We start from the raw sequence: 22,508 nt of genomic DNA, 5'->3' as shown, positions 1-22,508 counted from the left end.
AGGACAACGCTGGACGCGTAAAGGTGTTCGAACGGCAAGATGCCAAACCGTTACCCGGGAGTGAGTTCAAGTCAAATCCGCCATGTTCTTCCTTTCCGTAAAACGGAAAGTGGGCAGGGACCAAGGGAAGGGCGCGTCGGCATATCAATGGCTGTCGCTACTTAGCAAAGCGTAAAGGCGGAACCGCATTTAAGCGATTTGACGAGCGATGAGACGAGCGATGTCAAAGGCCGCGAGAGGCAGCGACGAGCGAAGGGGATTTTTCACTGTCGCTTGCAGCTGCGCTTGTAACATCGCTCGGTTTTCGAATTTCTCGAAAACGTCACTCATGGCCTCGGTCGCTCGCTCCCGTCGCTTTCACGCGGTTTTCTTCGTCGCGCGACTGACCGAGCGACAGCGAAGAAGGTCGCCGTCACTTGTTTTGTCGCTCGTCAAATCGCTTACACGCGGTTTATACTTCAATCGAGGGACTTTACGGGGGACGGGTCGCGCGCATTCGAGATATCACTCCGCGGGTCCACCGGTCGGAGGCGCGTGGAATTTTTGCTCGCTATTGGCCGACAGTGGCCCTGGTTTCGGGACATGCTCCTCCCATCGCCTGTGTTGCGATCTTGGATTGCTTCTTTGATGGAGAAATCGGCCGCGTGTCCTCATGATTTAGAGATTGCTAGGACGTTTAGAGCCAGCGGTGCGTATTATCGCCGTATTTACGCTATCTCAAAAATGTCCACAGGGCCTTTTTAAGCAATAGATAGATTTCACCAGCCAGTTCAGGTACGTCGCTGCTGTGGCGGCTGCTGCAATGCATCGAGGTATTTTTAGTCTTTTTGCACGTGGGGCAACTTCGTTGGAGCTCTGCGCGCGCAGAGCACGAGGCGGCGCGAACCGTCTTGTGGGCTGCCGCCAGCTGCCTCCACTAAACTTAAGTTATGGCGGCGTCACGCATGCGTGGAACGCTTAGGGAGAGGCGTTAAAGTGAGAGGCGTTAAAGGAATACTGAGCCGAGATTTGAATTTCGCAAAATAAGGCCGCAGGAGCGTTGAACGGGACACTACGAACTCGAAAATATAACTCACACATCGCTATCCCAAACGCATGGCCGTACTTCTGGAAAAGAAGGGCACGATCAAGCGAGGGCGATGACGTCATAGTCCTCTTGGAACATTTGAGAATGAGGGGAAGCAGCCTCGGCTTCTCTCCTCCTCTCTTCGGTTCACCAGCTCGACGGGACGTAGCAAGGAGGAGAGAGAATGATAATCGTGACGTGCCTTGTCTCGTCGGCCTCGTCGGCCGTGTTTAATTGCGCACTTCTTTTCCAAAAATACGGCGATCCGTTAGAGATATCTCTGTATGAGTAATGTTTTCGGGTTATGCAGCGTACCGCCTATCCGCCCAACCTTGTTTTGTGAGCTCGAAATTTCGGTTCAGTATCCCTTTAAATAACTTTACTTCGATGATACATTGGAAGATCAATGAGGCAGTAGTCGTTTGGTTCCTTTGCTGACCCAACGCGTACGCATTATATAAGTAATCTTTGTAATTAAGCATAGATTAATTTAAATGTCGACGTGTTGTACACCTCGCCATTTTATAAACACGGTCATTTTTGCGTTCCTGCGACTGCGTGCGTGCGTGCATTGTTTGTCTGTGTGTGTTGATAACGGACGGTATTTGCGCCAACGTAGCACAATTCGCAAGCTATAATAGAACTGCCGTTGTTATCTTGGGCCTTTTAAAACCCACATTGCAGTGACGAGGCAAACGCTATCCTATTCATAGTAATATCGTCTTTTAACGCAGGAAGTTTTTCTGGAAAACAAAAAAACTTTAAATACAAAAAAAAGAAGGAAAACGACGTAACCACCCGCACAGCTTTATTTTAATTGATCTCGCATTCCACCCGAGACAAAAAGGGCACAACAGACGGCGTTGCAAGTGCAAACACCGTTAAACACTTCGCGTTATTTTTTTTTTCTCCTTAGAGTCACACGATGGTATTGTACGAGCGAAAAAGTTGCCGTGTCTGTTCCCGGGTATCAACTGTGACTTTAAACGAAGCGTTTCTATATCCGAAGTTTTTTCTTTCATTTCGCGGAGGCGTTCTCGTTTTCGTTACAAACAGGAACTTCCGCTAAACCTGTCACGCACAAAAGAAAGCCGCAGGATCGCGGCGCATTCATTGTGTGCCATCGGTCTATCCTGTGAGAGCAACCGCACAAAATCGACGAACGTCGTGACGATGCACTTTTGTCGCCGCTCGATTGGCTCAATTAAATCACAGCGCCGGCTGCGGCCCCACTTAAAGTGAAACAGAGACTTTAGCCGGCTTTCGCAGTACGACGTGCCAGTGCGCGCGTGTCCGTAAGCCGTCGCACAAACAAAGGACGGCGTGCAGATTACCGCTGCAAACGAGTTTCGGCCCCGAGGCGCACAATGGCGGGCCACCAATACCGTCTCCTCCAAAACAAAACAACAACAAAAGCAAATCACCCGAACGCAGGGCCACAGACGCAAATGGCCCCCGAGCCCCACTGTGACAAGCGTGCGAAACGAAGCGAATGCAATTTTCTGTTTTGTTCCGTTCCATTCCGTTTTGTTTCATTCCGCATTTTACTCTTCTACACGTCCCCCCCCCCGCCCCCCCCCCCCCCCCCCTTTCCCGCATCTTTCTTGGCGGTTTTCCGTCTTTATTTTCTTTTCTGTCTCTTTCTTTCTTCTGTTCGCTTCCATTTGTGGCGCTCCATTGTTTTTCACAATTTCCGCCCAGGAAAAACGCAGCTGACGTGCGGTTCCTTTTCGAGTTCTTCTTCCTGTGAGGCGCGTGCAATCAAACCCAAACTAAGGAGTACGCGGTGAATGCCGTTTACTTTCTCTCTCTCTCTCCCTTTTTTATCTTCACTGACCTTTCGAGAACAACAACGCTCGTTTATTGGGAGCGTATGCGGTTACAACACCTCGACGCTGCCCAAGCAACCAATCAGAAGGCTCCATTCTTAATCTCGCCGAACCATGCGCGTCCGCCACGAGCTCCCCCTAGCGTCGTATTCGTCCAACACGCTCGAAGGGATGGCGCACCGGCGTCGTCAAAAACTCTACGCCCTCTTCTTTGCACTCGCCGACGTTTTTGCGCATGCGCTGGTTTCTCGCCACGGGTACGACCGCGTGGCTTCGGCACTTGGGAGAGTTTGAAACGTTCTATTATTCATAGGACTGTCTGCGAAAGGACGCGCGACTAGGAACGAGCTAGGCGGCCTCGCTCAAGACGCATCCTTTAATCTTGTCTATAGCGCAGCTGAACTTTGGGCAGAACTGTTTCTTTTTTTGTATATAGAGACGTCGGCACTTGGCTGCGGTACACGTACCGACTTCATTCTTGACGCGAATACCGTTTGACATGGAGGCAATAAATATCGGTTTATGTGCTGTTTACTGAATTCAATGCTAGTTTCTTCAGGTCGCACCGTTTCCAAGATTTTCTTTGGATGTCGTCGCTGGCTCCTACAGAAATGCTTATTCTCAACTTAAGAGACACGGGGCGTGACAATTACCGAGAATGCCACTTGTTATCGCTCCTTTGTCAATTGGATTTCAGCAATAGTCGATAAGTACGAATCACGAAGCAAGACGCACCAGCCTAAAGCGTTTCTTAAACCGCCAGTAAATTACTTCAACGATGGTGGCGTATTTCCGCTTTAAAAGAACCCGAAATACTGTTCCTCTCTCAAGTGACAGTGAATATGTTTGTTAACCATTTTTTGAGACAATTATTAGTAGCGTATTATCCGAAACATAATCCGCGGACTCTACACGTTTGAAAGTTAAAATTTTGCGGGGACTATCTGCAAATGCGGATTAGGCAGGATTTAGTTTTTAGATTCTTTATTACGACGAAGTTTGACGAATTTTGTGAAGAAAAGGGTATGTTAAGGACGATTTGTGTACGATACAAGCTTCTTTGTCAGCTATGCAAGCAGACATTTGTCATGGTGTGCTGTGTATGAGACTATTTCCGTGTCGGCTAAGCGCGAGGTGTGGACTATCGAAGGAAACACTTTTATTTTTCAATTGATATTTGCCCTCGCGGACTTATACGTCGGGTGCGGACTGCGGTCCGGTAAATGTGGTATATATTTTTGTTTATTCATTTTACCCCCGGGGCACGGCCATTGCGAAGGGGAGTGGGGAATATCAGGAAAAAAAAAAGTATATGATTACATATATACGGATTTTGTAGACCGTCGTTCACTCGTTCACGCTAGTAAAATAAAAACTTTCCAGGAAGTGAATGCTTTTTCAAGTCACTTTTCAATGGTCAGTTTGTTTCTGATAAAAATTTAAACGACTGAACTAAAAGTTCTACACAAAACGTTTGGCGAATTCGGTTTCAAAAACGAAAATAGACAAAACGCATTTTCCTTATAATTAATCGCGTGAATAAAAACTGATCACATCACTCGAAAAAAGGATATTTTATTAAACTTTTAGAACTGTACGGCACCGCTGGATGTGGATTTTTTTTTTTTTTTTTTTAATTTCAGGTATTGCAATTTCGTTTTCTTTGTATTTTAGCTACCTTTCATTGTTCCGTGTGCATTACTGGTGTGAATTTTTTTTTTAAACCTCCCTTCTAATTTTCCCGCCCCTCTAGCCCAGCACAGATTATATGATTTTATATCCAACCGGGACAATGACTAAGGCTAATTTTTCCGTCTTCCTGTTTTGTCCTTCCTTTCTTCGTTCAAAACGTGTCTTAGTCCAAGGCTTATAAGGCCGTAGTAGCGGTGCCGCCCGAGAGAAGCCCGAATTCGTTCAGATTATAATTTTTAAGCTACACCAATGTGCCTGCCAGACAGTGTTGTTACGAAAACATATTTTTCACGCGTTAGAAGCGAACAAATTTTTCGTTCGCGTTTGTAATTTTTTTTACTATATTTGTTAACTTGGGATTTTTTTCTGCTTCCAAGTAGTCTTCGACAAACAAGACTGTATTATTGGTTTTGCAAGAGCTCTTGTGAAGTTAATATCGTTGTACAAATGTAGTTCGAACGTTTATGTGTTTTTTTTCTCTCACGCTCCCGGTGTGTTTCGAGAAGTTCAGTGGATACTCCAAAACTGTTGGGAAAACAATCTACAGGACACTTTATAGGCAGTTCTTAATTTTTTTTAGACTCAGTACAGAGTTTAGCTTATTTTATTGTTTCGCCCAACCGTGCTGGCAATTTGCATATGCAACAGATTTCATACAGAAGAGCAGGACGATAATAAGAATGTCCCACTCAACAAAGTAGACAGCAGTACAAAAAAAAAAAAAGAAAGGCATTTGGGCTTTCCGGTTAAAATGTTCGTAGATATGTTATGAAATACGAAGATAAATTTGGAAAACAGCAAATACTCAATACACTAAGCTAAGTATAACGGAGTACGTTTTTTCTTTTTGTGTGTGTGTGTGTGTGTTTTGTATACATTATTCTGATAGAAAGTATTTACCCAGCTTGATGTAAACACAGGTGGGTCAACCAAAAAATGATTTGGAACGAAGGGGGAAAAAGCACGCCTTTCACACAAAAGTTTTAAGCCTATTTTGCTAAAGGGTAGGCTATTGCGGTATCTGAAATGCCCGAAAACCACGTGACCGCGCATTTGGAGTACTTCGAGTCAATGGAGAGAGAGAAAAAGAGAATAAACTTTATTTCTACACGCATGGTCCGGTGCTCGTTACGAAAGTCCTGGCGTCTCTACTATTCCTCTTCTGGAAGGCTTGCTATGATGCGTTGAAGGAGAGTTTCTTGGTACATGGTGGCGAAGTGTTTCGGTAGAGTGGAATCAATGGAGCAGCGATTTCTGTCGAAAATCTCAATACCGAGGCTTCCACGAAGTAGCCGACGAAATCGCGGAGGGAGTGGCTTGAACGAAAGGAGTGCCGTGAACCTCCTACCTATCACACGCGCTTATGATAAAGTAGATATGCCACCAGTTGATTGACGGGCGCAAGCCAAGCGGCGGGGGCGTGTTTAGCGATCTGGGTACTAGCTCCACTTATCAGGCTGCGCGTGTCACGGCATCCTTTACAAAATCTCTGTTTCGTTTACTCATGACGTTTTGGGACCTTTGGCTCTATATATCTAAAAATTCCAAGGAGCAAATTAAGTTTTCCGTGATATGAAAACCTCCCCTGCCAGAATCGATTGCAATAATAATAATAATAATAAAAAAAAGAAATACACATAAAGTCAGAATTTATGTTTTAATCCCGTATAAAATTACTGCGGAAATTGTTAAACGTTTGTTTTGATTAATGTATTTACGCAAAATACGTAAATACGCACGCATACAAGATTTAAAATCCAAAGGATTCGTTTACGGATGTTGGAATTGAGCTGGACTAAGAGATGCCGAATAAATAAAATTAAAGCGATATAATAAACCACTTATCTTTTGGATAATTTATTTCTTCGTTCCTCTGCATTTAGTAAGGACTCCGGATGCATCCAACCTAGCACTTAATCCACCGACTCAGAGTTCGTGTCTTGTCGTAATCCTCAATGCTCCGGACACATTTAGTGCCCCCTATAATTACACGTTCGCCTACAATTGTGCCATTGTAATCGCGGTCCTTGAGATTGCTTATAGCTAGGTCGTCATAGAAGGGCTTTTTCGCAAACCGTTACTGTGTTCCGCGTACCGCATTACCGTAATACCGGAACCTTTGAAGCATGCTTTTAAGCGTGCTCCCGGGTGATACCGTGAGCGCGGAGCGCGCGCTTAAAAGCATGCTTCGGAGGTGGTGGGGTACGCGGAAAACCGTAACGGTTTGCTAAAAGTCCCTATTATACGAGAATATGACGGCGCAATTAATGCTGCGTGATGCACTGAAACAACCCACTCCTTCGTCAAGTTTCCCATCTACAGCGTTGGCAGCAGACGCTCTTCGAGCCTCCACGCGAGAAATATGAATCTTCTCTTTCTTGATATCGACAGGACGCGAAGCCATTTGAAAGCTATGCTTTCGGCGTTTTCACTCTTTCCGAAATCACGAAATCACGGTTAATAGAAAGGTGCTTCCAGCATCGAAAACAAAAGGACACCGCGAAACAAAATTGGTCGATTTAAAAAGAAAACAAAAAACAAAACAAAACAAAAAACGACTCTCGCGTCGCGCCGAAAGTCGGAAAGATAATCTCGAAGAAGGCAGAAAAATAACGGGGCAATCCGGTGGAGTTGTGACACGAGGAGAAAAGAATTTCTACGACGTCGGGAATCAGCGAAGCAAGCGCTACTACCGGTGAAAAACTAAGGCAGACCAAAGACAAGAAGCGAGACAAACGAGTGAAAAACGGAAAAAAATAAGAGTTCAAAAAAAAGAGAAGGAATCGCGGATAAAACTCGATTGCAATCCGCTGTTAACAAGACGACGAGAGAGAGAAGTCGGCCGAGAAAGAAATCGAGACCCGAGGCATGCCGAGAACAGGCTGAGAACTGGCACCCAGTCACGAGTACCGTCGAAAGCTCTCCCGTGACGTTTATATTGCCTTCGAAGACGACACGGCGCGTAATGTGTACCGCCGATTTGTGCCGCCGAGGCCCTTTTTCTCCAGATGGGGTCGTTTAATTTCTCGACCGTGCACGGTTGCTGCAGACGTCAGAGCGGAGCGACAAGCAATGATTTCATTCGAAGCGGATACGGACAGCGATATCGGAACGCCCGAGTACGCTTCGAACGGGGGAAAAAAAAAGAAGAGTGTTTTATGTTTATGTCTTCCATTTACCTCATGACGTCCGCGGTGATGACGGCGGTCTTGATTGGTCTTTTTCGTCAGTAATTTTGCGCGCCGCTGAAACGGTTTTACAAGGTAAATACTGACGCTTCTACTCCCAACGGGCCGGCATTGTCATCCTGGCGAGGCATTCGGGGCTGCTACGATATTTCCGCACTGGCTAGCACACAGGGCCTCTTTCTCTCTCTGGCATGACAACGTGTTAGGGCTCTGGTGCATGCCTGTCGTAACTTTTTCCTGTCCTAGGATTATTGTGGATTTTTATTACTAGGGCTTAACGAGCGTGTTTGCTTATATTCCGGGCATTAAACGCGTAGAACAGTGTAATTTAAGCTTTTAATTCCTGAAGTTAAACATTAGCTCGCTCGCGTGGAAAATGTATCGTTGGGTAAATTGTGTTGTGCCTTTATTTGTGAAACTTTGGGAAGCACCTCGCTATATTCGGATTGTCGTACTCTTAACGTATTAGCGCTGCTCTCGTAACTGTAAAGCCTCCTAGAATGTTTTTAGATTACACCTCCCTTTTATAGGACGTAGCTTGTTCTGTGTGGTGTGCGCAAAGGCGTCCTTAATTCAAAACACTTCATAGCTTCCTAACAAGAAATAAATGCTGCAGTTTCCGAGATTTTCTCTATTTTTTATATATATCTAACAACTTTAGTTGCTTTAGCATGGATCTACATGAGTTTCGTGTGGCATAAATACATCCTTCCACCTACTTGTCCCCAAAAACGCAGATAGTCAATCGCGGCGATAAATTGACGGCAACTAATGTAAATCACATGACCGAAACATACTTGTCACAAACAAGAACAACAACAGCAACAACAAACAGCAAACAACAACAACAAACAACAACAACAAACAACAATAACGAACCACAACAACGAACAACAACAGCAACAACAACAACAACGAACAACCAACAACAACGAAAAACGAACAACAAACAACAACGAACAACAACAACGAACAACAACAACGAACAACAACAACAACAACAACAACAACAACAACAACAACAACAACAACAACAACAACAACAACAACAATAACAACAACAACAACAACAATAACAAAAACAACAACAACAACAGAATACATAGAAGGCACTAGACGAGACAAACGTTGTAAACCAAACGTACTTTCTGTGCTGGAGCAGTTATCTTCAAATTTCCTTTGCTCACCATCCTGGTGCAACTGCAATTTCTTTTCTTACTATCTGGCGGTCTTGTAAATGCTAACAACTTTATCAATTCACCGCCGTGATATGTTTTCTTTTTGTTTGGCAGGAATGTGGACATACAGTTTTATTTGCTGCGTGAAAAATTTAACTTCCGTAGTTTTGTTTACACTCCCTCTGGACACCAGTTTGCTTTTATGGTATATAGTTTAGTAGCTGCGCGGCAGTTGTGGCCACGATTCAGCATTTTTCGGTCTTTGCGTGGTCTGCAGAAAAAATCTGCCTATTTTCAGCACATAATAAGTTGCAACGCAATGAGTATATTGTTTGTGTTTTGTTAGGTTAAACGCTGCAGTTTCCTTTTTCTTCTTTGTTTATAGGGTCTATCTTCGTAACGGGATTATATCGCGAGCGTTCTGCCGCTGTCAAGTTGACTTTTCATTTGTTCTAGAGAAAGACCCCGTACAGTACCGACAAGTCAAGCTTGCGCGACGGTTGTAACGAGTCGTTTCATGTGTTCCACATTGCACTCATAGGCACACTTTCGCGTAGATTCCATATTGGCCAAGTGCGCTGCAAGTCTGACGTAGCCCGACTGTGAAAGACAGTAGGCAAATCACTTTTGGGAAATTAATATTTTATTTGATCTTGCTAAAACTCCTCCACGGCCTGCTGGACATATCTATTTTCTTAATATTTTTTTCCTTTCGCTGCAATACGAGTTTCTTTTCTTTTTTTTTTAAATTTTAATGAATGGTGACAAATCTGCTACCGTATTGGCTCGAGTAGTAGTGGCATTACTTATCAACCAGGCTCTTGCTTTTATACTTTCCTGCAGAAGGCCCATGCAGCCGATCATCAAATCCTGCATAAAAATGCAAAAGAAAAACAACTTAGTAGCGAATAACAAAAGCAAAAACGCGATTCTTAAAAAAAAGTATATATATATATATATATATATATATATATATATATATATATATATATATATTAGATCTGCGCAGATAGCATTGTCACGTGAAGACGTTATCTCATTCCCGTAAATTGCTGCCAGCATTCCGTTGATGAATTCGACAGCCTATGTGCGTGCTCCGAGGGAATGTGGTATATAAATATATATATATATTAGATCTGCGGAGATAGCATTGTCACGTGAAGACGTTATCTCATTCCCGTGAATTACTGCCATCATTCCGTTGATGAATTCGACAGCCTATGTGCGTGCTCCGAGGGAATGTGGTACACGCGGGTAGCCATGGTCCGCTCTGGGGAGTGCAATGTTGGGTTTCCTGCAAAATGTTTTTAGGATTTCCAAGAAACGTCTGTCAGCAGATCGTCATACCGGTGCTCTCTCAAGCGCCATTCTAACCTTTCATATGCTCAATATTCGAAAAGAGAGAGAGAGAGAGAGAGAAAGAGAGAGAGTTAGGGATAAAGTAAGTGAAGAAAATATATCCCACAACCAGTTTTCCCGTATGTAACAGTTAAAATGACACGCACGCCATTAACCGTGGTGTCTATGCTGTTGTGACTGCCCTGTCTATACTGTTTGCAAGACAGTCAGTTGTTGTATAGTTCATTGATCCCGATTTATAATGCCACGCCATTGTCCCCGAGGGAAACGTTGCTAACGCATTCCCCCTTTTCACTATTTCCAGTCTCGGCACAACCGCGACGGCAGCGCCACCTACGCGGAGGAGGACGAGGACCGCTTCCTGAGCAACGAGGATGCTGCGGTTCCGATGGCGCCCAAGGCGATGCCGCTCGATTTCGGTCAGTGCCTATGCATAGTGCAATTATGGTGCCTGGAACGCGTTTCTGCTGGCGTGTTTACCGCGCCCAGAAAAGTGGTCCCTCGATTTCCGCCTTATGACGTCATAAAAGTGTCACACCGCTGCCGGCCGCAATCCTGGTGGCGTCCCAGCAGCGGTGGTGGATGTGGAATGGTCTGCTTCAAGTCCTTCTCCAGCTTGACAGTCCACGGGAGCTTCGGCAGTCAGGAGTTGGTCCACTGCGATGACAGCGCCACTCGCGTTTGCTCGTGCTTTTTGCCCGAACTTCTATGACCAATCACCAGGGTCGCGACATCTGACAGCATGGCTTTTGTAACGACATTTGTTGCCACTTCGGGACTACTTTCTATGCATGCGAGGAGTAGTACTCTGAACACCCCTCGGAAAAGCGTTCAAGCACCGTAGTAGACGTGCCTATACTACAGGACTGTGGGAGGGCCATACACCTCGCCAGCGCTTCACCGATGCGTAAAAAATGCTATGTCACTGGGCTATGGAGGGATGCGAGGCGTCCGCTACTCCGCACAAGATACCTACAGCGTATTTTTGGACCGTGTCCTATACAGCACAATAGGCAATGACGGCGGCGTGCGTGAGGCGACTATTGGAAGGATCTATAGTCGGAGGCAAGTTAAAAATGAGCCGAATAAACACCACCACAGACTAGCCACAGAATCGAGTCGCTCCGCGGATAAACCAAAGGCAGTTGTAATGATTTATGTAACCTCGGTGCACGTCCCGTTTGCGGACTATTTGCGCATTGCATTAGCTGACGGTGTTGAGGTTGAAAGAAAAGCTTCTGGCGTATTCCTGAATTGTATCTCACTCTTGCGTCCATGACGGATGTTTCTGCGTGCATTGATTCTTGGTCATGCCACGTTTGATTGAATAGCGAACCGGTTGTACCACGTTTCATTGGATATTATTCAGAAAATCACACCAATTTTAATTTGGTTTCGTTTTAAAACTCGTTTTTCTATCTAACACAGTCAAAGAAGACTGACAACAGTGAGATTATTTTAATGCGTATGCTTGAAGCTACCGGGTCATGTAGTCAGTCGATTTTGTGTTAGAACACTTAGTTTTCATAATTTCCACTACCTTGATTCTGCTTCCATTCGTCTATAAAAATACGTTTTAAATCAAAATTAGGATATTTGTTTTTGAGACAGAAAGATGAGCCATGGCAATTTTAACTTGACGACGCGCATTTAATCTTATAATTTTTTAGAAGACATACAAACGCATACCGTGTCCCATACATTACCACATGACTACGCAAAGCTTTGAAGCAGCCTTCCGATTCCTACAATATCGAAAGTGTCATTCTTGATCTCAATTCCTCTAGGTATAGGCACAAGCAATGGTGCTGATTAATGTTTGTCGGTAGTATTGTTTCGTATGTTTAATCGAACTTAAATGAATGTGCTCATTATGATCGGGGCTGTCTTTGCATGAGGCTGCTCGGCACACATTTCATACATAAGAGTAGTAGGATTCGATAAAAGAATACACATGAGAATGGCACCCACATACAGCTTTAAACATCTATTTTTTTTTTTAAATTAAAGAGACTAGGGCCTGACAGGAGAACACGTACGCTGTCTTGTTTGCTATTCTCGTTGTTCCCAACATATTCCCCACTATCCTGCCTGTGTCAATATTAATGCACGATATTTGTGTTGATATCTACAATGTTAAAATTAATACAGGGATCGCTTACCACTTTGTAGAACTTATTATAACTATATATCATGGGATTACGAGACAGCTATAAAATAAATATTTTTGCTTTTTCTCTGTGTGTGAAGATGACACAATCATAGGGTAATTCGTGCTGATCGATTCACTCCAACTTATAGCTTCTTATAAAACACTCAATCAAGTAATCCCGCTCTTCGGGTTTGCAGTGAACACATGATCCCTAACCTATATTTCGCACAGAGATAAACACGATAACAAAAACGTTCCTGAAGCCTACTTTTAACGACCGCTCCACAAACGAAACAACTCGGAAGACCACCCGCGGGCTGTTTCTTTTTCCGGCCGAGGTCAATAATCTCTCGTTTTTTCCTCTCTTCCCTCGAAACTCCCGACCTCTCGTTTGGCTCCCCAACATCGTACCCTCCAACTCCCGCCGCGAGAAAATTCGCCCCGGAGGCGATCGTGGGGACTCACTCGAGTCCGACGAAACATGGTTGCTCGGAATTCCAGCGTTCTCCACATACTCACCCGCTCGCACACCCGGGCACTTCCAGTTCCAATCATGTACACTGTTATAAACACGAGAGCGTGCACCAAGCCATACACACATGCGCACACAGACACACAGAGAAAGAGAGAGATTGCACTCATTCTCTCGAGCAAACTTGAGAACAAGGAGAGAGAGACAGAGAGAGTGAGGGTTGAGAAGGAGAAAAAAGAGGACGCAGTGAGTCTACACTGGTATACGTCGAGCTAAAACGGTTTCTCCTAATTGCAAAATGAAGCCTGTTTGACTATTCAATTGCGGTTCATCCGTGAAAGTAGCCTAAAAGGAGGGGAGCGGCCGCCACCACTCACGAGCATTTCTGGTGAAATTGTAGTGCGTGAAATGCCGTCTTCCTTCTCGTCTCCCTCCTTCTCCTTGACGTAGTAACTGCCGCTGTTTTCCCCCGACCCTTCGCCAGGCTTTGCCCCGACGTCCGAGCAAATCCCCTCAGTCAACGGGGGAGGCAACGCCGGCAGCGCTGCAATCTCATTACGAACGCCCCTAGCGATTCGGAGCACATATACCCCGGCAGTCTGAGCCCCGGACGAGCTCTCTGCACGATTGCCGTAGCTGCGGGAGTTGGCGGAGCTGGTGTGTGATGTAGATACATATATATATATAAAGATATATATACACGCTACCCTGAGGCTGCGGTTGCCAACAGCTACGGGCTTTTGGAAACAAGGGAGAGGATGTTACTTGGGGATTTGTTGCAAAAATTGAAACGGCGCCTGGAGTCTCCCGTTCCTACTCCGAAGCGGCTCGCTCTTTTCTGGAGAACGTTGCCTGTGACTCGACGTCGAGGAAACGCCGGGGATTATTCCGGATTTGTCGGGACGAGTCAATCGAAGAATGTCGTAAGTTTACATGGATTGGCTAGCGGCCGGGGGATTGGTCGAGTGCTCGCAGTTGCGTAAGAAGGGCGAGTGGCTAATGGAATACAGCTAGACGTTGGCCTTTGGTCGGACCGTTGAATAAGCTGCTTAATAAACGCTGCTGTAGATATTCTGACCGTTTTCATAATTGGGGTGACTGATTACGACAGGAGAACGTGAGTGGATTATGACGTAATGAAGAAGTTTCCATAACACAGTAGGGTTAAGGAAATACTCGTAGCATTTTGCCACCTATGCGGGCGGCATTCTCAGTATCTACTGACTGGTGTAACAAAAAAAGCGCTTAGAAATTTTGCCACCTACACGGACAGCGTCACTAGTACACTGTGGTCAATGTGTACTACAAATGCCTCGCTCGTATACTACACCGTTCCAACATTTATAAACTTTTGAATATTTTTCAATGCTGCCATTCTAACAAGGATATTATAGCAGCTGAGTATGCTGCATAAATATAGCGTAGATTCAAAAAAATCTAAAAAACAAAACAAAACAAATAAAAAACTTAACAAAATTCGTTAACAAATATGCAGGGTGTTTCAGAAAACTCAGGCCGAATCGCTCCTGCGAAAGCTACTCATCGCAATGAAAAAAGGCTTGTGTCGCTTTGGTCCTGGGCCAGGGGCTCATTTAGAAAAATGATTAAAGTCCGAGATAATTAAGTTGTTAACTATTTTTGCGTAATTAACTTTTTTTAATATTGTGCTTAAGGGCATGGTTTCGATTAGAAAATTGCTCAGCATCGTCGAAAAGCACTAAATCAACAAATAGCAGAACGATAGAAGGCACGCGAAGCATTTTACGGCTTTCTGAAAAACCGCACAAATTCGACGGGTTTTTAAGTTTCGGTTTGCTACCGGAGCGCATCTGGGTCCCGGCGGCAGCGCACCCCGTGGAGAGATAGTGCAACCAACCTCTGCTGCGTCGCTCGATGACAGCGCAGCAGAGGCTAGTTGCACTATAAAATACAGTGTCGTCTTTGAGGGATAATAATTGATTTGTGCGAAAGTTTTAACAACAAAATATTTCTAGAAACACCCAACCAAAAAACAAACAAAAACAACTAGATCGGTCGTTTAATGCTTAGTTTTTAAACGTACACTCCCAAAGATTGAGAGCAATGGCAGTTCTGCTAAAGCAGTTTATGAAACCACGTTTATTTTCTATTTTTCCAATTTATCCATATTTGTCTACTCTTGGAGAGGGAAGGTTTTTGATGCCTACAAAGACGCGAGACTCACACAGAATCTAAATACAACACCATTTATGGTTAATCGCAGAAGACGTCTGTTGACAACATTTCGAGAGGATTTGATGTTGGCTAACAATAGCACATCACCGGGAAGGCGATCCCAATTTATTAAGTATGGAGCAGGAAATGAGGGCTTATGAAGTCACGCGATAACATTGGTCACTTTTTATCGTGAACTTTGCGTGAGGTTTTGTGTAAGGTCAAACAAGATGTTTATGACGTAGAAAAGAAATTAAAAATGTAAAGTTTATAAAAACAAAAATTAAGGAAAAATAAAGTTAGCATACACCATTCTTTAGGTATATAAAGCAGGCTGATTGATTATTTCATATTCATGTTAGTTATATTGTGACTACTTTACGCGGTCTAATGAATTGAATAGGAGGAGATTCAGTCGAACGGGAACATGAAATCTGCTCATAAGAAGGCTAAAGGGGTCTATGAAATGTTTTAAAAAACACCTGAACCTCCTGAACACTCCCGCGGTATTGCCAGCACAAATAATGTTTTGACCTCTTGTATAGCCTACGTAATAGTTTGATACACAACTGAGCACAAACCCTAATGATGGCAGATACATAAATAAACGATTGTCAGAAAAAAACATTAAATCGCATATCTCGTTAAAATTATTTCGATGCAGCACCTTTTTTTTATTTTTTTATTTGAACTTCCTCACTGACTTACGCACACTCGCTCCAAAATATGGGTTGGTGAAAGCTAATTTCATGCTGGCGTTATATGCGTACTTCCCATTCTCACAAGAGTAAGATTTATATTGAATTGTCTCCTTTTGCTGTAAAGATCAGTTTTTTTTATTTTAAATATAATCTAATTGGAGTCCTATGTAGTCCTTCGAATGAGGCCGCAATGTTGTCTCCTTGGAACCCAACCTCTATCGCTCAAAACCTGTCAACGAACTCGTTTGTCTGAAATTTCAGCAGAAGCACTAGCGAAGACAGCAAAATTTGTACGTACTAATTCGTGTTTCCAGTAAAAAACAATGAATAAATAAAAAGAAGACTGTTACTAAAGTAAAGCGTTTTGAGCAGCCTTGGGCTTTTAATAGTTTAACGTGATGCTGAAGTGCTTCCCCGGTCCAGTCTGACAAGCTCTTCGTTGCGCGTTGATGTTTGGGCATCTCTATATTTTCATTTCGAGAAACCGGAGTGGTCGCAGCAAAAGCCGCTGGTCCTCATGAGGCGTCGCCTTCTAACTCTCGGTACTGTGGTCCCTTCAATTTCTCCGCGTGTAATGTCCACAGTGACGCTCACACGGACAAATCAACAAACTTGGGTAGAAAAAAAAAAAAAAAAAAAGGAGAAACAATTTATATGTTTAAAAACGCTCTGGGTTCTTCGCTTCGTGTGTACTTTGCTTCTAGAGGACACCGGACTGGTCGAAGGAGCCTATAGCTGGCCTAGCGTCACTTCTTAAACCCCCCGCCCCCCGCCCCCCGCACACACTTACACACTTTTTCTGTCCCCTTTCTCTTTCTCTTCATCTTCATCTTCCTCCCCCTCTCTCTCTCTCTCTTTTTATGCATTTACTCTTTCTTACCTCCCTAAAGTCTTTCGCTCCTCGCTTCCTCATTTTGGCCAAGGGTTCTGGGAGCAAATTAAGTTTTCCCGTGTTCCTCGTCGCTTCTTTGTTTATCTTTCTGTGTTGCTCATATACATAGTACGTACACTTCCAGTGTTGTCGTTCAGCTTTTGTTTTCTTTTCGTTTTATATCTATTCTTCTTTTTGTTTTATTTTGCCTTTAGTTCTGTAACTACTCGTGTAGAGTACGCCAAGTACGAAACAGAGTACTTGCCGCTGTCCTATAGCATATCGTTCGTCATTAAAAAGTCGAAACACACACACACACACACACACACACACACACACACACACACACACACACACACACACACACACACAACACACACACACACACACACACACACACACACACACACACACACACATATATATATATATATATATTTATTTATTTATAACAACGTAAAACATTGACATATTGAAATCGGTCCGACTAAACCGCACAAAAAGTTAAGTGAATCAAGGAATCTCTTGAAAATAAAAGAAAAAAAATGCAATAATCTTAAGGGCATCAATGTACGGGTCAATTTCAGCCACCTCTATACAGGGTGTTTCACGAAACGTGGACAAATTCGATATTGCGAAAACTACGCGTCGCAACAAAAAATACTTGTGACGTTTTGGTTATGGGCCAGGGGCCTATTTACGAAAATTATTAAAGTTCGAGTTAATTACATTGTTAATTATTTTTGCGTAATTAACTTTTTAGTATTGTGTTTTATGGCATAGTTTCAATTAGAAAATTGCTCAGCATAATCGAAAAATAGTAAATAAAGAATTTGCAGAACGATAGAAGGCAGGCGAGGCATTTTACAGCTTTCTGAAAAACCGCACAAATTCGGCGGGTTTTTAAATTTCGGTTTGCAATCGGAACGCATCTCGGCCCCGACGTCACCGCGCCGCGTGGAGAAAGAGGGCAACCAACCTCTGCCTCGCTCTGCTCGCGTGACGGAGCAGAGGCTGGTTGCCCTATTTCTCCACGGGGCGTGGTGCCGTCGGGGCCGAGATGCGCTCCGATTGCAAACCGAAACTTAAAAACCCGCCGAATCTGTGCGGTCTTTCAGAAAGCCGTAAAATGCTTCGTGTGCCTTCTATCGTTCTGCAATTTGTTTCTTTACTGTTTTTCGATGATGCTGAGCAATTTTCTAATTGAAACCATGCCCTTAAAGACAACATTAAAAAAAGTTAATTACGTAAAAATAATTAGCAATCTGATTATATCGGACTTTAATAATTTTCCTAAATAGGCCCCTGGCCTAGGACCAAGACGACACAAGTTTTTTTTGTTCCGACGCGTAGTTTTCGCAATATTGAATTTGTCCACATTTCGTGAAGCACCCTGCATATTTGGCGTACTTTTCTTTACTAATGAGAGTCTAACGAAACCACGACCCGCTGTTTCTTCTCGTGCGTCTACATTGGCTATATAACCAACTTTATTGTATTGTTCGTACCTTGGAACGGGCGCTTGCACATTTTTGCTTGTTTCCACGATTGCTAACCTTATTTTTTTTTCTACTTTTTTTTTCTGATTTGGCTGGGAAGATTTGTTCGATCCGCTAATAGGTACGGCAGCTTGGAACCTTACGCAAAGAAGAAAAAAGAGAAGAAAAATGAGAAACATTGTCCGATCGAGCAAATCGATTGGTGACTCTTTTAGTCCTACCAAGCGATGAAACAAAAGGCAGAGAAAAAAAAAATTCCTCCTGTGTGGGACCAGACAGAAATACAGACCCCATACCGATTGCGTGTGCCGAAGAACAAGAATTGTTTCGTTCGTTTGTTATCCTTTACGCAACACCAAACTGTTACTGCCTTTACCTTTTCGAACTCTTTTCCTTCCGCGTCTAAGGTTTCCTTTCTGCTTGAGAACTTGGCAAACTGCAGTGTCGCTTCAATTGCGCGAAGGAAGTTGACCGGGAAATAAATATTTGTTAGTCTTCGCTTGCAGACGTGCCTTTATTAAGTCTCGTCCCGCCTGTCCAAGGCCTTAAGGCGAAATTTAAGTGGGAATCACTCACTTTTTATCTTGAACAGGATAACTTCCAAAGTCCAATCAGAGGTGTATTATTGATTGCTTTAAGTGATTTATCTCTACGTAGGTATTCATATATTAAAACGAGTAATTAGTACATGCAAACGCAAGGAGCTGGAGGGGGAAAACAAAAGTATCACGGCGATTTAACATCACGATACAAACTCATTGTATACTAAGAGGGTAAGCATGACAAATTACAAGACAGAGCTCAAATGTGCAGGCATATTGTAGTATTGATAATGTTTTGCCACTTCGGTTTTCTTAAAAGTATATAACGTTAATCTGGGTGCAGAATTCATTTTTGTAAGGCCAATTCTGTGACCGAAAGAACGCATTCGATATAGGGCTAAATATTTGCAGTCATTGCTATGGACGTATGTCAAAAATGTTAAAAATTTAACTTCGAACGTGCCTTAATGTTTGTTTCTTACTCTGAAGCAAAATGGGTGAAAACTAGGCTATCCCACGGAATCATTTGAACTGATTGTACCAGGACGTCAGGCGAGCGATTAGTTCATCGTTTATCTGGTTACGTCGAAGTTGAACGCCCTTTGGGTGGGGCAGGACGTCAAAATATTTGCTTAAAATTAATGATTACAGGCCGCTCACGGTGATATGAAGTCATTCTAGTGGCTTGACGAACTTACAACAAGCAACAACGACATGGTTGAACATGCAGAGGTACGTGTTTGATGCCATGGTCGAACCATACGTTTCTTCGTTCACCCTTTAAGGCTCATGTGACCAATCCATCTTAAAACCTCCACATGTCTAAACAATGAATATTCGTTTTGAAACCTAGCCGCCAGTCGTCTGTGCACCATTCCTCCAGGTGTCGCATCCGAAACGGGTTTACTAGAGTTCCTGTATAGCTACCTACGGTAGCAGAGTTGCGCATTCAGCCTCGGCGCGTGGCCGTAGCGCCGGCTTCCCCGCACGAGCTGGATGCTTTGCTCCTCACGTGACTAAATTTGGCGAATAGCGGCGCCGCGCGCGCCGCCGCGCATGGAAAACAGGAGAGGAGGAAAAGGAGGCGGAAAGCAGGGAAACATACGCCGGGGCAAGAGAAGCGTCGGCGGAGCGACCGTAAAGGTGGCTTTCTTGCACGCCAACGGATGCTTTGCTCCTCACGTGATGGATCTCGGCGAATAGCGGCGTGGCGGCGCGGGGAAAACAAATGCGCAACTCTGGCTCCCGTAGGGAGCCTATACAGGAACTCTAGGGTTTACCGTCGGCCCAATTCCGCACCCGACATAGAAAGCTGCCTGTTTTATACTTTGTTTCAGGCTGACGCAGCCGACGCTACGAGGTTATGGACCAATCAAGGAGTGTAAAAGTGCAAGTCATTAGGCATTTTTTTCTTTATGAATGGTTCAGCGATAACAGAACACTCACAAACTCGTGGCAAACACCATGATTGTGCGCTTCTGAGGCTGTCTGATCGATACCACCGGGTCGTAGCGTCGGCTGCGTCAGGACTGAAAGTGAAACGAAGTATTGTGCGCAGTGGTTTCCCTCTTCAAGCCACCTGCAGCAATGTGAAACCAAGCGATAATAAAATCGCTTTCAAAATCATGCGCTCGCGCCGATGCTTTCCTGAGAGCTCGACAACTAATTGAGATTTCTCTGTGTTTGTGTCGCGGTAACCTTCACCAGTTTGCTTGCGTCCTTGTTTGTTCTGTTTGTTATCAAATATGGTAGGAAGGATAGCATAGGGGAAATGTTAGATTGTATGCACTCACGTGACCCAGTAATTTTAAAAGGAGGCTTTCATATTTTCGATCGGGCAACTCTGGATTTGATTTTCACTAAACAAATTGGGGTATAATAATCAACAACGGAGTAGTGAATACCTAGACAGCCTGAGTTGCGATAGGTTTAGACCCTCGGCCAATATTAGCAAGTTTGAAAGCAAAGATATGCTATATATAAAGCCATATTGCGAACCCAAATAAAAATGTAGAAACAAAATCAATAAAACACACACACAAAAAATCTCTTGGCTTCTAAAACAACGGGCTACCGAATACTCGTATAAAGGTACGGGAATCTCGGCTATACACATGGCTGTTTCGCGAACATCAAAGAAGGATTTATCTGGAAGGCCGTATACCACTAGAACGTGGCAGCGAAGACTAAAACGTACGATGTGCTTTTATAAAAAGGTTCACCGCAAATTTTAATGACCCGTACTATAGCGTTTTTTCTTTATATTTTTTGCGCATAAACCAAGTTATAAGGCCAAACAAGTATTACGGCAGGCCGAAAGGAATAGCATACAAAGAGACCATCGAGAAAGAAGTAGATACAAGTCGCTACCCCGTTCTACCCGCGCACGAAGATAGAGTAAACCTACAATATTAGGCAGCCTTACAATATGGCTATAATCCCGCCACTAACGACTCTTTTTAGTACCACGTCTCTTTTACAGCCGGAGGCGGGTACAGGGAAAGGAAAGAACGTGCTGCCGGCAAAGCACACATACCGAACGTCCTAAAGAACGCCGCCGACGGCCGGCCTTGCTGTGTACACGCTTGCCGTAGAGCACGGCCCATGGGCCCCGCCAAGCCCCATAGACCGCGCAAACAAGCGAACAAGCGAACACCGTCGGTTCGTAATTTCCAGACCCTGGTGGTCTGCGTTTTCATCAGGCGACGTCGCCTCTCTCGCTTCCCATCTAGGCTAACACTCTTTCTTTATACGCGCAATATATATATATATATATATTTTTTTTTGGCATCTCCTTTTTTTTTCTTTTTTTAGCTTTCCCCTGAAATCGATTGTGTTTTGTGGCGCGGTGAACAGTGCATTCCAGCGCAGTCTCCGTGCAAGCTTCTATGGTAAGGAGTGATATATGTGTGTTGTAGACGGCTTTCGCGTGTGTCCTTCGGGTTCTTCCTAAGGTTTTAAGGGGGGGGGGGGGGGGGGGGGCGGCTGTCAAGTTAAAACGCGGTTCAACTTTCACCTTCGCGCTGTCGATGAATGGCACTGGGCGTTGCAGTCAGGGACGCGTTCATGAACCCCCATTCCGGAAGAGAGACTCGCGAACGCCATCGTAGTAGAGGTTGGGGCAGTCATGATTAAATTGTGCTGTTCAGGAAGTCTCAGAGTGATATTAACTAGACGAGTTTATGAGTGTTTATTAGTAAGTGAGCGAAACTTGTTATTCGGGGACTTCAAAAAGTACGTATCGAAAAGCATAAATCTCACCATTTCAGAGATGGCATTCTTAACATTCAGGCGAATATAACTTTTTCAGATATTTGCCCTATATGCCGGTGCACTTTTGAACAATAATTTTTCAGTTTTATTATTTCCTTGTGCCTGTCTCATGCTTTTCTCTCTCACTTTTTCTGAAGCCTGACTCTAAAAAAACGTAGCATGTGTTATAATTTTGGTTTTTGTTATCTGTTCACCTTATTTAGCACAGTAGTTAACATAGTGTTTTCCCAAAACTGCGGAGTTCGTTAAATTAGTAAAGTGGGAGCTTGTGCGAATCAATGAAATTTTTTCTATCAGTCTTCGACATTCTGTAAAGTTCAGTAACCGCTCTATTTCGTTTATTTCTTTAACGAATGACAAAACTATAGAAGCAATATTATAGGAAAGTTTAGATGCCCTTTTTTATTTCTTTATTTATTTCAAATACTGCCAACCTTTTCGGGTTATTGCAGAAGGGGGTGCAGTAAAATACACAAAGATACATACACAAACG

General features: G+C 43.9%; 1 protein-coding gene across 2 annotated transcripts in view; it reads left to right on the top strand.

Moving 5' to 3' along the window:
- The window catches only part of LOC8052150 (follistatin-related protein 5), a 380,338-nt gene that overhangs the window by 272,873 nt on the left and 84,957 nt on the right, over positions 1-22,508 (top strand). For both annotated transcript variants that reach the window (XM_042292459.1, XM_042292458.1), the window contains exon 3: positions 10,617-10,731. In XM_042292459.1, the coding sequence (XP_042148393.1) occupies positions 10,617-10,731 (115 nt within the window). The remainder of the gene's footprint in view (positions 1-10,616; positions 10,732-22,508) is intronic.

This window comes from Ixodes scapularis, unplaced genomic scaffold (assembly GCF_016920785.2).
Source record: "Ixodes scapularis isolate PalLabHiFi unplaced genomic scaffold, ASM1692078v2 PGA_scaffold3__209_contigs__length_174095766, whole genome shotgun sequence".
Taxonomy (NCBI): Eukaryota; Metazoa; Arthropoda; class Arachnida; order Ixodida; family Ixodidae; genus Ixodes; species Ixodes scapularis.
The sequence above is the reverse complement of the archived record's forward strand: the minus strand, read 5'-3'. Positions and strand labels throughout refer to the sequence as shown.